This window comes from Orycteropus afer, unplaced genomic scaffold (assembly GCF_000298275.1).
Source record: "Orycteropus afer afer isolate SDZICR_OR568_19922 unplaced genomic scaffold, OryAfe1.0 scaffold00049, whole genome shotgun sequence".
In the NCBI taxonomy this organism is placed as follows: domain Eukaryota; kingdom Metazoa; phylum Chordata; class Mammalia; order Tubulidentata; family Orycteropodidae; genus Orycteropus; species Orycteropus afer.
The window spans coordinates 7,624,870-7,639,648 of record NW_006921636.1 but is presented as its reverse complement, the minus strand read 5'-3'; the positions used below and the strand labels follow the sequence as shown (position 1 = coordinate 7,639,648).

General features: G+C 43.0%; 1 protein-coding gene across 1 annotated transcript in view; it reads left to right on the top strand.

Moving 5' to 3' along the window:
- The window catches only part of ARFGEF2 (ADP ribosylation factor guanine nucleotide exchange factor 2), a 125,907-nt gene that overhangs the window by 49,059 nt on the left and 62,069 nt on the right, over positions 1 to 14,779 (top strand). Inside the window, exons 9-16 of the mRNA XM_007938332.2 lie at positions 2,245 to 2,375; positions 3,967 to 4,201; positions 5,561 to 5,660; positions 6,340 to 6,479; positions 7,557 to 7,665; positions 8,385 to 8,568; positions 11,989 to 12,100; positions 12,802 to 13,007. Of these exons, the coding sequence (XP_007936523.1) occupies positions 2,245 to 2,375; positions 3,967 to 4,201; positions 5,561 to 5,660; positions 6,340 to 6,479; positions 7,557 to 7,665; positions 8,385 to 8,568; positions 11,989 to 12,100; positions 12,802 to 13,007 (1,217 nt within the window). The remainder of the gene's footprint in view (positions 1 to 2,244; positions 2,376 to 3,966; positions 4,202 to 5,560; positions 5,661 to 6,339; positions 6,480 to 7,556; positions 7,666 to 8,384; positions 8,569 to 11,988; positions 12,101 to 12,801; positions 13,008 to 14,779) is intronic.

Below are 14,779 nucleotides of genomic sequence, written 5' to 3'. Positions count from 1 at the left end.
ATTAAAAAAAAAAAAAAAAGAATGTTTGTATATGTAATAGAGCCACCAGGGGGCAAAGTTATAACTTCATAGCCACAGCCACACACCTTGAGGGAATGAGTCACTGGGCCCATGGACTTGGGACAATGGCTGTAGGGACATCAAGCTCAGTTGGCATAGCATACTATACAAAAACTTTGTTCTACATTCTACTTTGGACAATACTGCATTATCAGTAATAACAAACATTCTGTGGGTAGATGCATAGGTAGAGAGGCTAAATGACCAGGTATGGGTAGACAAAAGGGACTGTACTCATGATCATATATAAGTTTTTGTAGATGTTATTTCTACATACATATTTGTATGTGCTATAAGTCTATATATATATATATATATATATATAATAGAGTTAACAGGGGCAAGGTTATGATAACTTCTTAGCCATAGCCAAACACTTTGAGGAAGTGAGTCACTGGGCCAGCAGGCTTGGGACCATGGTCATGAAAAACATCAAGCTCAACTGCCATAATATATTACATAGAAACATTGTTCCACCTTCTACTTTGCTGAGTAGAAACGGGTATTAAAAGCTTACAGATGGCCATCTAAGATACTGCAATTAGTCTCTCCTGGTCTGGAGCAAAGAAGAATGAAGAGAATCGAAGGTACATGGAAACAATTAGTCCAAAGGACTACTGGACCATGGGAACCTTAGCCTACATGACCCTGAGACCAGAAGAACTAGATGGTACCCAGCTACCACTGCCAACCACTTGGAAAGGGATCAAAATAGGAGATCCTGAATAGAGTGGGAGAAAAATGTGGAACAAAACTCATAATTGTAAAAAAGACCAGGTTTACTGGTCTGATAGAGACCAGGGAAACCCCTGAGTCTATGGCCCTTAGTCAGCCTTTGGGCCTGGAGTTGAACTCACTCCAGGTGCTTCCAGCCGAACAATAGACAGGCCTACAAGGTGAACATTTACACTGGGTAGGTACACTCCTTAGAACAATCAGTCATGGGAGATCAGAAGGACAACATTTGTACAGGGAGATGGCTCAGAGGCCAGGACTATATAGGAAAGAAGGACGCAGGGAAGAAGTCGGAAGAGAGCTATTGCGTTGTGGGGATTGCAGTCAATGTCAGGAAACAAAATATGTATGAACTGTTGAATGGAAAATGAATTTGCTCCATAAACTTTCACTCAAATCACAATTTAAAAAAAAAAAAACAAGAAATGGTTCTATCACGGTTCCTTATAACTGAATCTTGTACACAAACTCTTCAGCATAAATTCCTGTAAGTGTTATTGCTATGTCAAAAGAGTTAGAAGGCCTTTGGTCCTTAGTCCCAAATTAGCCATCCAGGAAGTATCTGCCCACTTGCTCAATGTCAGTACCCATTCTCTCATTAAAACTGGGAAGTAAAATTTATTTAAATGTTTCTTAAGGGAACCTTGATGGCACAGTGGTTAAAATGCTCAGCTGCTAACCAAAAAGGTTGGTGGTTTGAACCTGCCAACTGTTCTGTAGGGGAAAGAGGTGGCAGTCTACTTCTATAAAGGTTTACAGCCTTGAAACCCTTTGAGGCAGTTCCACTCTGTCCTGTAGGGTCACTATGAATCAACTAGATGGCAATAGATGAGTTGGATTTTCAAAATGTTTGCTAGTCTAACAGGAGAAGAATCCCACCTTAATGATTACTAATAAGATGATTTTTGTTTATTTGCCATTTGTATTTCTTGATGACTTGCTTATTCATGTCTTTTGCTTGCTTTACATGGGGAAAAGGAGATTTCCATATTAGTAAATTGTAAGAAGTTTTTGTATGTTGAAGATGTTAATTTTTGTCCTGTGTTATGAACATTTTTCTTTTTGTGTTTAAAACATAAATTTACTTTTGTAAAGAAGTTTATTTTAAATGTCTGTTGTTTTTCCTGGTTGATCCTATAGTAGTATTCTTAGAAATACCTTCCTTACCCCAAACTTACACAAACCTATCCTTGTTCTAGAATTTTTTATGGTTTAACTTTGGACCAATTATCATTTTAAACCATCCATGAGGACAAGAAACAAACTTTTATAACTGCTGTGACGACTCCCCCGTAGCTTCTGTTTTCCAGACTCTCCCTCCCCACATCCTTCACCTCTCTGTGTGATTAAATACAAGAACTTCCATGTCCGTGAGGTAATTACATTTATTTTTTGGGGAAAGAGTTATCCTTTGTTTTGACCCTTTGGTGTTTTTGTTTCAAATCTTAGGAGTCAGACACACAAGGACATCAAGCAGCTGCTAAGTTCTCTCACATTCTACAGAAGGATGCCTTCCTTGTGTTCCGCTCCCTTTGCAAGCTGTCCATGAAACCCCTCGGAGAAGGACCCCCAGATCCAAAGTAAGGAGACTAGTTCTTGGCCCTCTACAGTCCAGAGGACCCAGGAGCACATGGTGCTGTGTTTCAGCCTTGCCTTGTTCCTGTGCCACTTCTTCCTGTTATGTGAGCACCAGCAGGTCTGCAGGCTGCTCTTACAGCTTAGCACATGCCTACAGTCCCTCCCATCCTCTCACTGAACGGTCTCTGTATCCCCACCAACCAGGATTCCACCCAGTTTTGTTTTCCTTGGTTTATATGCTAAAAACATTCAATATATTAAGCATATACCCCTTTTTTTACTAATTGATTTATTCTCCTAATAGAGAGTCAGGAAGGGGTAGGATACATGCAAACCTCAGTTCTCTGCCCCAGTTGGAAGCCTCTGCTTCATGGGTATAGACTTGAACCCTAGTTTCAGCCCAATGAGGCAAAACTTTTCTTTGTGGTGAACAGACTGACTGTAAGAGTGAAGAAGGCAAAGCCTGGAACCAGAGCAGGCTGCACTCGCATCCTGGCACCACCACTTTGTACTTGCTCCACGGCTGTATGAGTTACTAACGCTTACCTGGAAAATGGGAATACAGAGAGTCACCATCTAGGGTTGATAATGACGTAAAATATTATAGGTGATATCCTGACAAGAGCACTTTATACTTTTAAAGGGGTTTATGATCACTATAGGAGCTCTGGTAGCATAGTGGCTAAGGCACTTGACTGCTAACTAGAAGGCTGGTGGTTCAAACCCACTGGCCACTCCTTGGAAGGAAGATGGGGCAATCTACTTCCCTAGTGATACTGCCTCGGAAACCCAAGGAAGGGTTGCTATGAGTCGGGTCCGACTCAGCGGCACATAACAGCAACAACATAATCACTATTACTACTGTTAAAAAAGCTCTGGTGGTGCAATGCCTAAGGGATTTGGCCGCTAACCAGAAGATTGGCTGTCCTAACCCACAGTGGAAGGAAGCCAGTCTACTTCTGTAGAGAGTTACCACCTCAGAAACCCCATGGGGGTCACTTTGAATCAGAATTGACTCAATGGCAGTGGGTTTTTTATTATTACCATTGTGATTATTGTCGTTAGTCATCAGTTATCATCTATGGCTCTTCATTTAGAATACTAAATGAAGGTAGTATGACCATTAGGAAAATGGTTTGTGAAAATTCCCATTCTTAACCATCCTTGACCTCTGGGAAGCAGGGAGGGGGTCATAAAGAGTACCATCACGTTGAGTATAAGGACAGAGTGGGACGGATCTCTTAGCTGCACATAAAACGATGTTAAGTAATCAGTTCTGTTAAGTTTCATTGCAGAACTGTTGCTCCAGAACCAGTTGACATTTATTTTGCTCCTGCTATCTTCTCTGCTTTGGACAGAGAGAGACAAAAAGAATAGAACGGGTGGGTCTTGTTCTCAGAGGTCCTGCAGGTTCCACGAGGACCCACCTTGCACCATCCGCCCTCATGCTCTTGACATATTGGTGCTGTTACTAATTCTTGACTCCTTGGCCTCCTAGAAACTGCTGGTCACTGGTAAAGGAGCAAGGTCATGTCAAGGAACATGCTGTCTTAGGTTTGATGTTTGAGCCTGTCCTCATCTTTTCTTTGCCAGATCTCATGAGCTGCGTTCTAAGGTTGTGTCTCTGCAGCTACTCCTCTCCGTGCTGCAGAATGCCGGCCCAGTCTTCAGGACACATGAAATGTTCATCAACGCAATCAAGCAATATCTCTGTGTGGCGTTGTCCAAAAATGGCGTATCTTCGGTGCCCGATGTCTTTGAGCTCTCTCTTGCCATTTTTCTTACTCTTCTTTCAAACTTTAAGATGCACTTGAAAATGCAAATCGAGGTACAGACTTCAAACTTATTTTCTTTATTTGATGACATTTAACCCAAACGAGGGAATATTCATATGGCCAGCAAACACTCGAAAAGATAGATGCTCAATCATCAGAGAAATGCAAATCGAAACCCCAGTGAGATACCATTTCACTCCCACTACCATGGCTAAGGGAGCTCTGGTAGCATAGTGCCTAAGGCACTTGACTGCTAACCAGAAGGCTGGCAGTTCAAACCCACCAGCCACTCCTTGGAAGAAAGGTTGGGCAATCTACTTCCGTAGTGATACTGCCTAGGAAACCCAAGGAGTGGTCGCTATGAGTCAGGTGTGACTCAACGGCATATAACAACAACAGCAGCAACAGGATGGCTAAGATTAAAACAAAATAGCAAATCCATATGAGATCGAAAGAGCAGCATTTGCTCAGGGATAAAGCTTAAGAAAGCAGGAAAGGATAGGAAAGAAAGATGAAATAAACAAAAAAAAGAAAAAGAAGAATTAAAAAAATAACAAATGTTGGTGAAGATGTGAGGAAATTGAAATCCTTGTTCTTTGCTGATGAGAATGCAAAATGGTACAGCTGCTGTGGAAAACAGTATCATGGTCCCTCGAATACCTGAAAATAGGACTCCCAGGTGACCCAGCAATTCCACTCCTAGGTATATATCTAAAAAACTTGAAAGCAGAGACTTGTACACCAGTGTTCATTGTGGCACTGTTCACAATAGCCAAAAGGTGGAAGCAGCTTAAATGGCCATCAACAAGTGAATGGATAACTCAAATGAGAGAGCTGCTGGTGTCACCGTCTCCAGAAACCAGTTACCCAGTCAGCTAGCTGGCACCCCAGAGAGGAACTCTTTGAGTGAAAGAATACCTTTTCAGAAAGAAATTACTGCCCCCAAAGCTTACATGCCTTTCATTATAACCAGAAGTTTAAAGCACGTGGCCTAGGTGCTGGACTTAACCCCCCACGACATGTTTATTTGGCCTATAAATCATTTAAAAGAATTTAAATTAGTTGCCAAATTGAGAAATCAGATTTTATTTTAAAAAATCCAGATTTCTGGTTTCTCTAGAGAAATTACAGCACTGATCCTACATTCTGCATGGCAACTCTTGGCCAGAGCTAAGTGGCAGCTGCTTTCTCTAATGGGGCCATGCTCTAAGGTCATTGCAACCCCACCCTCCTTTCTGTTCCCACCCTGAGCCAGGTGTCAGCGCCTTTTAGCAGTGGTGTGCACCACTCTTGTTCTACTTAGCCTCCCTCATTTACCACAGGATCTGCCTGTCCTTGAAAGCCTGTGAGGTTTTGAGCCCTCGTGTAGACTGACTGTTAATGGTGGCCTTCTTTGTCCTCATGTCATATAGGTCTTTTTCAAGGAGATTTTTCTGAACATTTTAGAAACGTCCACAAGTTCCTTTGAGCACAGGTGGATGGTCATTCAGACTCTGACAAGGATCTGCGCAGGTATCTTCATTCTGAGCGTGAGCCTCTATTTGCCTCACTCAGAAAGTCTTGAAAGTGAATGGATCCAGGCATTTCTGAGTTCATTTTAACCCAGTGACTATCCCATCTCATCTCTACCCCATCCTTTAGAGGATGACCATTCTGGCCCAGTTTGCCCAGGACTGTCCTAATTTTAGCACTGAAAGTCCCACATCCTGGGAAATCCATCCCTCTGTCCTGGCAAACCAGGACACTCGGTCACCCTTCCTAAGCTGAACACTGTTACGTCAGTCACAGGGTCCAGGATATTGGTGTTCCCAGCGTTTGATTGGATGCTAAGGTATATTTAGGTTTTGTTTCATTATAAATGAAACATTTCACTTATCTGTCATCAGATTTCTTAAAAGTTATACAACTATACAAGGGCACTGGGCTGTTGTGATCCCCTTTTTGGATGTGAAAAGTGAGCCTTAGCAAGGTGGAATGGGCTGCCTAAGACTTCACTTAAAGTAGAAGCATCCTAAAAAGAAGGGTTTCTGACTTCCAGTGCTGCCCATAGCATTTCCTGATTGAGGGACGGCCTTCTGAAGTTTACTGGGCTTACTGGGGAAAATTTTGAGCAGAGATACCTCATATAATAAGAACGTAACTGCTCTTTGTCTTTGATCAGGACTTCTAACAGTTGTGTTTATCTTCCAAGATGCCCAGTGTGTTGTGGATATTTATGTCAACTACGACTGTGATTTAAATGCTGCTAACATTTTTGAGCGCCTTGTAAATGATTTATCCAAAATCGCTCAGGGAAGAAGTGGGCACGAGCTAGGAATGACACCTCTGCAGGTAAAAACCTTGAGAACACTCTGAACTTCATTTATTTCTATAAGTATTTGTGAAATGCCACCATGTGCCAGCACTGCTTTTGGTTCTGGGGACACAGCAGTAAACAAAGTACACACTTCCTGCCTTCATGGAACTTAAAAGCAGACAATAAAGAGGTAAGGTATCAGGTGGTGATAAGTGCTGCAGAGAAAAATGCAGCAGGGAAGATAGAGGGGAAGTGCTGGAGGTGGGAGTATTGTACATTCTTATGGGGTCATCAGGTTAGTCTCCTGAGAAGGTGATATTCCAGCTGAGAACTATAGGAGGTGAGTTTATTCTCAGTTACCTTTTTAAAGATAATGTATAAGATAGGATCCCAATCTCCAGTACAGACAAAGGTTACTGTGATTGACAGAGTGTCTACAGAGAAAACAGACTCCTTCACCAAGTCTCTGTGTGGGTTTTCAGAGGTGATGAACCCTCTGGAATTAGGTGCAGAATTTTGGTGTGTGTGCATTCCCTAGAAGGTGGTCCATAGCTGCCGTCAAATTCAGAGCAATCTGTGCCACCTGAGATGTGGTATTAGAAGCGCCTAGAGTCTAATTGCATTTTTAAACGATTATCTGAAACTCATATTGCTTATTTAAGAAATAGTGCTTTCTGAAAAGTTACTGGTAGGGTGAGCCTTTAACTGGGCTACATTTTGTGGATACTTAGGGGGTCAGGGGGTGTCCAGAATCCCTCACTTGCTGCATAACACAGGCCTCCTTTCTCATTTTTTCAGAGTTACTGGTTAAGATTCTGTTTGCTTTGTTTTTGTTAAGCATACAGCAGTAAATGAAACATTTAAAAAAAAAAAAATCCAAATACTGTTGTCCATGTTGAGATCCACATACCCCATGTTTCTCCTGCTAGGATGTTTGTAACCAACACTCAGTGCAGGTTTTTGCAATGGGCCCTTAATACTTTGTCTCCTGTCAGCTTTTCCCTGGGTTTTCATTGATTGTCCAGTGTCCTCAGAGTTCACCAAGAGCCCCATAGGTGTCTGCATGTAAGTTATCTGCTAAGTCTGTATGCCATGTCACTTTTGTCCTCTAGGAACTCAGTCTGAGGAAGAAAGGCCTCGAATGCCTGGTGTCCATCCTCAAGTGTATGGTGGAATGGAGCAAAGACCTGTATGTGAATCCCAACCATCAGACTAGCCTTGGTGAGAGAACACGGTGGCCGCCACCACCCCCACTCGTGATTGGCTTTTTGCAGCCGTCGTCTTGATGTAGTTCTCTGGAAACTGAGCAGAATGCTTTAGTTTGCACTCTGCTTGTGGCATTTTAAAGGTTCTGATAACTTTATAATTCATATAGATTTTTTGGGGGAATATTGTGAAATAGTGCTCTAAACTTTATTTTTCTTAACCTTCTTTAAAATTGTGGTAAATATATATATATAATGAAACAGTTGCTATTTTAAACTTGCTTTTCTAGATGGAGACCAGTTGCTCCATCCTTATTTCAGAGGTGTCTCCTTCCCTCACTGATGTACCTTTAGCCACACTAGAGTCCCTTATGCACACAGTCTGTTTCTGGACTTTCCATCCTTTCCTAGTGCTATGTCTGTTCTTACAGCAGCACCACATTTTTCAAATTACTAGAGTAATAGGATGAGTTTAGGTATGTCATAGTGCAAGTCCCCTGTTCACTGTTCTTTAAATGACTCAGTTTTACTCTTCCATGTGACTTTTAGAAATAGCTTATCAAGTTCCATAAGGATTGAGAATCAGAGTGACATGAAGGTTTCATGCTGATGATCCTTACAGTAAAAATTGTACAGTTACAGATCTGGAGAAGGAACCCACGAAGCCATACCTGAGCTCAGTCATGTCTGCGTCCCATCTGCTTATTCAGTTTCCTTTGCTTTTTGTCATTGCAGGTCAAGAGAGGGTGCTGGATCAGGAAGTGGGGGACGGGAAAGGCCTTGACATGGCGAGACGGAGCAGCGTGACGTCCGTGGAATCCACGGTGTCCTCTGGGACCCAGATGGCTGTCCAGGATGACCCAGAGCAGTTTGAGGTCATCAAGCAACAAAAGGAAATCATAGAACATGGCATTGAGCTGTGAGTGTGGCTGCTGCTCTGATGGGATCTCCTGGGCATCTGACAAAACCCTGTCTTTTGTGGGAGCCTGGGACTGACTTCTACAGGAGAAGTGGTGTGGTTCAAAGGCTAATGCTGGTACCTTTTGATGAGCTTGATTGAGACAGGGAGCATGTGTGTATGCGAGAGAGAGAGAGAGAGTTTAGTACCTCTAAGTAGTACCTAGTGGTTGATTCTTGGCCTTTTTTGTTTTTTACCTGATGAAGAAGTTAAACCAGTTTAGAAAATACAGAAAGGTATAAAGCAGGAATATAAGAATCATTCCTAACACTGCTGTCTAGAAGAAATCACCATTGGGATCATTTTTTTCTGAGCTAGCTATTATTAAAAATTTCAAGATGGCGAAAAATTGACATTTCCCATATTTGTTTATGTATATTTTTTTCTGAACCATTTGAAAGTAACTTGCAGACATCATGATACTTGAGCCCTACATCTTTGCAAAATAAGGATGTTCTCCCATATAACCACAGCATCATCAACACACCATTGGTAAATCTTAATTGTGTTTCTTTCTAGTCTTCTACACAGAACCACACATCTACACACAATCTCATGTCCTGTCCAACTTTTGAATGATTGGTTAACTTAGTAAATTCAATTCATTTTAAAAGTAGAAATTATAATATTCATTTGGTAATTGAAGTATTGATCTCCTCATTTTCACTCTCACCATTCCCCACATCCCTCCAGTGTGTTCTCACAACGGCTAATGTAACCTTTTAAAAACATAAATCAATAGTGTTTCTGTTCTTCCTCTTAGTTTGTTGTGTAGTATCTGGGATCTTTTAAGCTTACAAGTGGCCATCCAAGGCACATTCGGTCTCTATTCACCTGGAACAACACAGGAAGAAGGAGAGTCAGGAACAGGAGGAGGATGTGGAATGTGTGGCTAATTGCCTCCATGAACTACTGCCTCCTTTGCCAGGAGACCAGAGCTCGATGATGTCTTTAGCAGTACTGAACATTTTGATCAAAGATTCCATAGAAGAGTCCTGATCAAAAGGGGAGAAATACAGCACAGAATCTCAGATTCTTATGGAATCCAGCATTTCTGGAGCCATGGAGACTGGATGAACCCCTGAAACTGTTGCCCTGAGATGATCTTTAAACCTTAAATCAAAAATACACCTAAAATCTTCTTAAAACTGAATAGAAGTTTAACAAGTGAGAGTCTGCCTCGAGCAGTATGCCCTTTTGAGAACTATGTATATGGAATCTAATTGACAACAGCACCTTGAAAGATGAGATAGGAACCTTAGGGGGCTGCAAAAAGGGCACGATCACAACATTCTCTGACCTCCTTTAATTTCACGAGGGTGTGACAGAACCCGCTCAGCATAAGCTCAAGGCTGATTCCTATGAGAGCTATAGTCAGACAGACTGTACCCTCCAACCTTTTTGCCAATTCTAATACCAACCTTTCCTCTTAGGGCACCCTGCCAGATTTGATAATTTATTGCAATGGCCACACGGAACTCACAGACAACACTTAAGATTATGGGGTTTATTAGGGAAATAAAAGGTTACAATTCAGGTTTGGGGACATGCTCAGGATAATTCTTCAATCAGGGTAGCCTCCCCTCAGCTGTGGCCTCAGGCATGCCTCTCTTCGGCCTTTGGGGTCTCAGCTCAAGTGTCACAAAGCTCTTGTAGCTCTGCTGATAGGTGCACCCCATTCCACCAGCAAGCCTCCTGCCAAAAGGCATTCAGCTTTCTCACTCCATGGTCTGGAAAACCCTCGGCTCTGTCTTGGGCCGGTTTTGGTTCTTTCGGTTCTGCTGCTCCAGTTTCTCTACCATCATCTCTGCTGTTGCTGTGCAGGGTTCAAGGACACCTTCTACTCCTGCTTCTTCTCTTTTGGTGGTAGTGAGATCCTCCCTTTTGCCTCTGGAAGGGCTCATTTTAAGCCTAGCAGAATGACAAAACTGGCCAATCCCCACATTAGAGTTCCATACACCTTATTTCCATGGTCCCACCCTCACCCAGTGCCATGTACCTTATTTACGTTATTAGCAAGCTACCGAATCCCCTTGATGGCTCGAGGGAATCTCACTTTTGCATAGCCCCACACAGTCATCTGGTGGGCATACCAAGTACTTCACTACACCACAAGGGCAGTGAGTTTAGTTAATGAGGGGGTAACAGCTCAGAAAAGAGGAGTGAGAAGAATGCAATCATTGTCACTAAATTGTGTACATGTAGCGGCTATTGAACTAGTGTGTGTTTTGCTGTGTGTATTCTCAAAAACAACAAAGTAAACAAAATGTAAAGAAAAACAAAGTACAAATGAGGTCTTATCACTCCACTGCCTAACATCATTCCCAGTTTCCCATGTCTTCACTGATCAGCTTCTGGTCTCCTCACTGACCTCATCTCCTGTTGGAGCTCCTTTGCCACACAGTTATGCTTCCTTGAGCTTCAAGCCTGTGAACTCTGTAGGCTCTCTCCATCCTCCTTTATGCCCTCTGCTTGGAATGCCTCAGATACTGTCGTCTTTTCCGACCTTCAGGCTTACCAAGCCATCTCTTCCTCAAAGGGCCTCCTATAACTGTGCTGTCTAAACAGGTCCCTAAGCTGTTCTCTATCCTTGCTCCCTATTTATGTCCTTCCTTTACAGGGCTTGTGCAGGGATCTTGGGTTCATAGATGAGGTTTGTGCTTATATATGAGGACCAGTCTCTAGTGCAGAGCTTGGTAGAAAATAAGTGGAATTTATGCATTAGGCAGTTTTTTCTGCCTCAAGTGAAAGAAATCCAGAAGTGAACTATCCAGGGCTGTGCTGGTGGCTCGGTAGACGTCAGGGACTTGGACTCCTTTTGTCTTTCTGCATCACCATCCTTAGCATATGATTTTCATCTTAGGGTTGCCTCTTGGTCTACGTTGACTGCTGGAGCATCAGCCGTCACACATATTCTGAGGAAGAAGAGGAAAAGGGCAAAAAAAAAAAAAAAAAAAAAATTACCTCTCAGCTGAGTGATCATCCTAGAAGTAGATAGTGTCTCTAAAGCAAGGGGTCCTGCTCCCTTTTGTTGTAGGTTCATATTCAGCTGTATCAGTTACAGGAAGACTTTAATCACATGGCCATACTTTACTTAAAGGAGACAGGAATATCATTTTTGTGTAGTTTGTGTGCTCAGTTCTGTTAGTGTTGGAGGAGGGGAGAGCAACATTTGCTGACAACCAGAGGACTCTGCTGCTGTACCTGAGTCCAGCTGAAGCTGGAATTCTAAAAAGCTACCAGGACACACAGGACCCTCCTAGCTGATATATGATGACTCATTCATGATTCTTTTCTCTTGTCATTTGCCTCAACTGGAAGCTTTTTCCATCCTCCAGATTGTGACATGAGGAATCGGTGTCCCATCTCTTGTTGAAACAGGTTCAATAAGAAACCTAAGAGAGGGATCCAGTTTCTCCAGGAACAGTGCATGCTGGGAACATCCATTGAAGACATTGCCCAATTCCTGCACCAGGAGGAGCGCCTAGATTCTGTAAGACTCAGGGTTTGGCACTTGCATGTGGGCTCCATAGGTGATGCTGACACGTCACGAACTGTAACCTAGACCTTGGCTGACCCCAAGTGCCATCACTATTGTCCAAACCCCTGACTTCAGCAGTCTCCATGTGCCTTTGCCAGTGTTGCACAAAGCTCATTGATGGAAATAAACCAGTCCCTGACAGGTTATTATGTATTTGGTGGAATAGTGTCAGAGCCATAAGGGTCCTGTGATAGCTGGAAACATCTGGCTGCCTGTCTGCAACTAACCTCCCTCCTGAGTGTGCCACATCATTCCTTCTATTTCTGAGGCTCTGGGCCTCCTTTTCCTTCATCCGTGACAGAACAGACCAAGAATGGTTGGGGAAACGGGCGGGCTCATATTACCTCACTTTTCAAACAGTCCAGCCTGTTCTGGGGAGCTTTGGTAGTGTAGTGCCTAAGGCATTTGACTGCTAACCAGAAGGCTGGTGGTTCAAACCCACCAGCCACTCCTCACAAGGAAGACTGGGCAATCTACTTCGTAGAGATACCGCCTCAGAAACCCAAGGAGGAGTCGCTGTGAGTCAGAATCAACTCAGTGGCAGTGAATTTGGCATTTAGAGAGCCAGGACATTCTGCTCCCCTCCTTTGCCTGAAATGACTTTTGTTGTAGCATCAGTGATTTCTAGATGTGAATGAGTATGTGTGTTTCAGACCCAGGTAGGTGATTTTCTGGGAGACAGCGCAAGATTCAACAAGGAGGTGATGTATGCCTACGTGGATCAACTTGACTTCTGTGAAAAGGAATTTGTCTCAGCCCTGCGGACATTCCTAGAAGGTTTCCGCCTACCTGGAGAGGCCCAGAAGATTGACCGCTTAATGGAGAAGTTTGCTGCGAGATACATAGAATGTAACCAGGGGTAAGCACCGTGTTTAAGTCCCTTCCGCATTAGTCATCTTTTTTACCTACCTCAGAATGCCATGCTTAGTTTGGTTGGGAGCTAGGTTCTGTGCCAGGCACTGTGCTAAGGAATCATGTCATATAAGCCTCACAGCAGCCCTGCATCTGGTCTTACTCTACAGACCAGGAGACCAAACACCAGAGTGGTTAAGTAACTTGCCCAAGATAATACAGCTAGAGCCCATGCGATTAAGTACTAGGCAATTGGGCACCTCTTTCCTAGTCAGGAATATCTCTCTGATTTAATATACATGGTGAATCTTAAGAATTTGAGTTTTCCTTTGGCTATATACTGAGGAGCAGGTTATAAAATGGCTGCATAACTATTTAAAACCACCTAAGTATGTGATTTCATCTTGGGATCTTTTTTTGGTGGGTTCTTCATGTTTTTGTAGGAAGTGGAAATTGGAAAGGGAGTTAGCTTTATTAAACACCTCCTATATCAGCCATGCAATGCATTTCACATGCATTATTAAATGGAATGATAGCCCTGTGAGTAATACTCTCATTTTACAGACAAGGAAACCAAGGCTGTAGAGATGAAACATTGTCCAAAATCAGTCAGCTAGTAAGCAACAGAGACAAGGTTGAAGTTGAATTTATCTAACTCAAAAGCTCATGCCTTTTCCACTGAGCCCAAAGTTTAAAGTGTCTGAGTATACTGTGAACATGATTTGAAAACTTCAGTGGGAACATTTTTGCCTCTTAAGTCAACTGGGTTTCACACTAATTGGTCCCAGACATCCGGGAGTCCAGCAGGCTCTGTGCAGGAAAGGGCATGGTCAGCAATGGCAGCATCTGGTCATTTTAACCAGGTGGATGTTAGAATTCACTGGGAGACATAATTAGATGTTATTTACCTTAAATCTATCTCCTCTGGGGACCTGGAGACCTTGGTCTCTTTTTCTTAATCAGTAAATATGTGACCCAATTAAATATTTAATGAGAATGTCGACCTTTTGTTGTGTTCACCACAGTTCCTTCTTTCCTATCGGAGGCAATTTGCACAGACCAGTTTTTCTTGTTTCAGCCGCATGTCTGAAGAGTCTATGCATATATAAGGATGATTGGTTTGTTTTCTCCTTTTCTTGCCTAAGAAAATGCCTTCACTGGCATTTAGAACAACATAAGTATTTTCCTTTGTGTTTCTGCTGTTCAGTATTATAATGGATAATGAAGTATAAATAACTAATAGCTAACCAACAGATATGGAGCCCTGGTGGTACAAATAGTTAAGGCTTGGCTGCCAACTGAAAGGTTGGTGATTTGAACCCACCCAGCCACTTTGGGAGAAAGACCTGGTGATTTGCTCCCATAAAGACTGTGGTCGTGGAGTCGGCCCCGACTCATAGCAAACCCTCCTTGGGTTTCCGAGGCAGTATCACTATGGAAGTAGATCACTCAACCTTCCTTCTGAGGAGTGGCTGGTGGGTTTGAACCGCCAGCCTTCTGGTTAGCTGTCAAGTGCCTTAGGCACTATGCTACCAGAGTTCCTCCAGCCTAGAAAACCCTATGGGGCACTCCTCCTCTGTCACGTAAGGTTGCTGTGAGTGGGAACAGCCTCAGCAGTACCAAATAACAAAACGGCATTTTTGTCATCTTTTTATCTGGAGCCTAGTGCTACGCACGGCACAGAGCAGATGCTCCCAAGCACAGCACTGGGGTGAGGCAAGCCAGGCACCTCGGGTGCAGGTGTAAGGAGGCTTCACGGTTGGGATGAGGGCAGTGCCA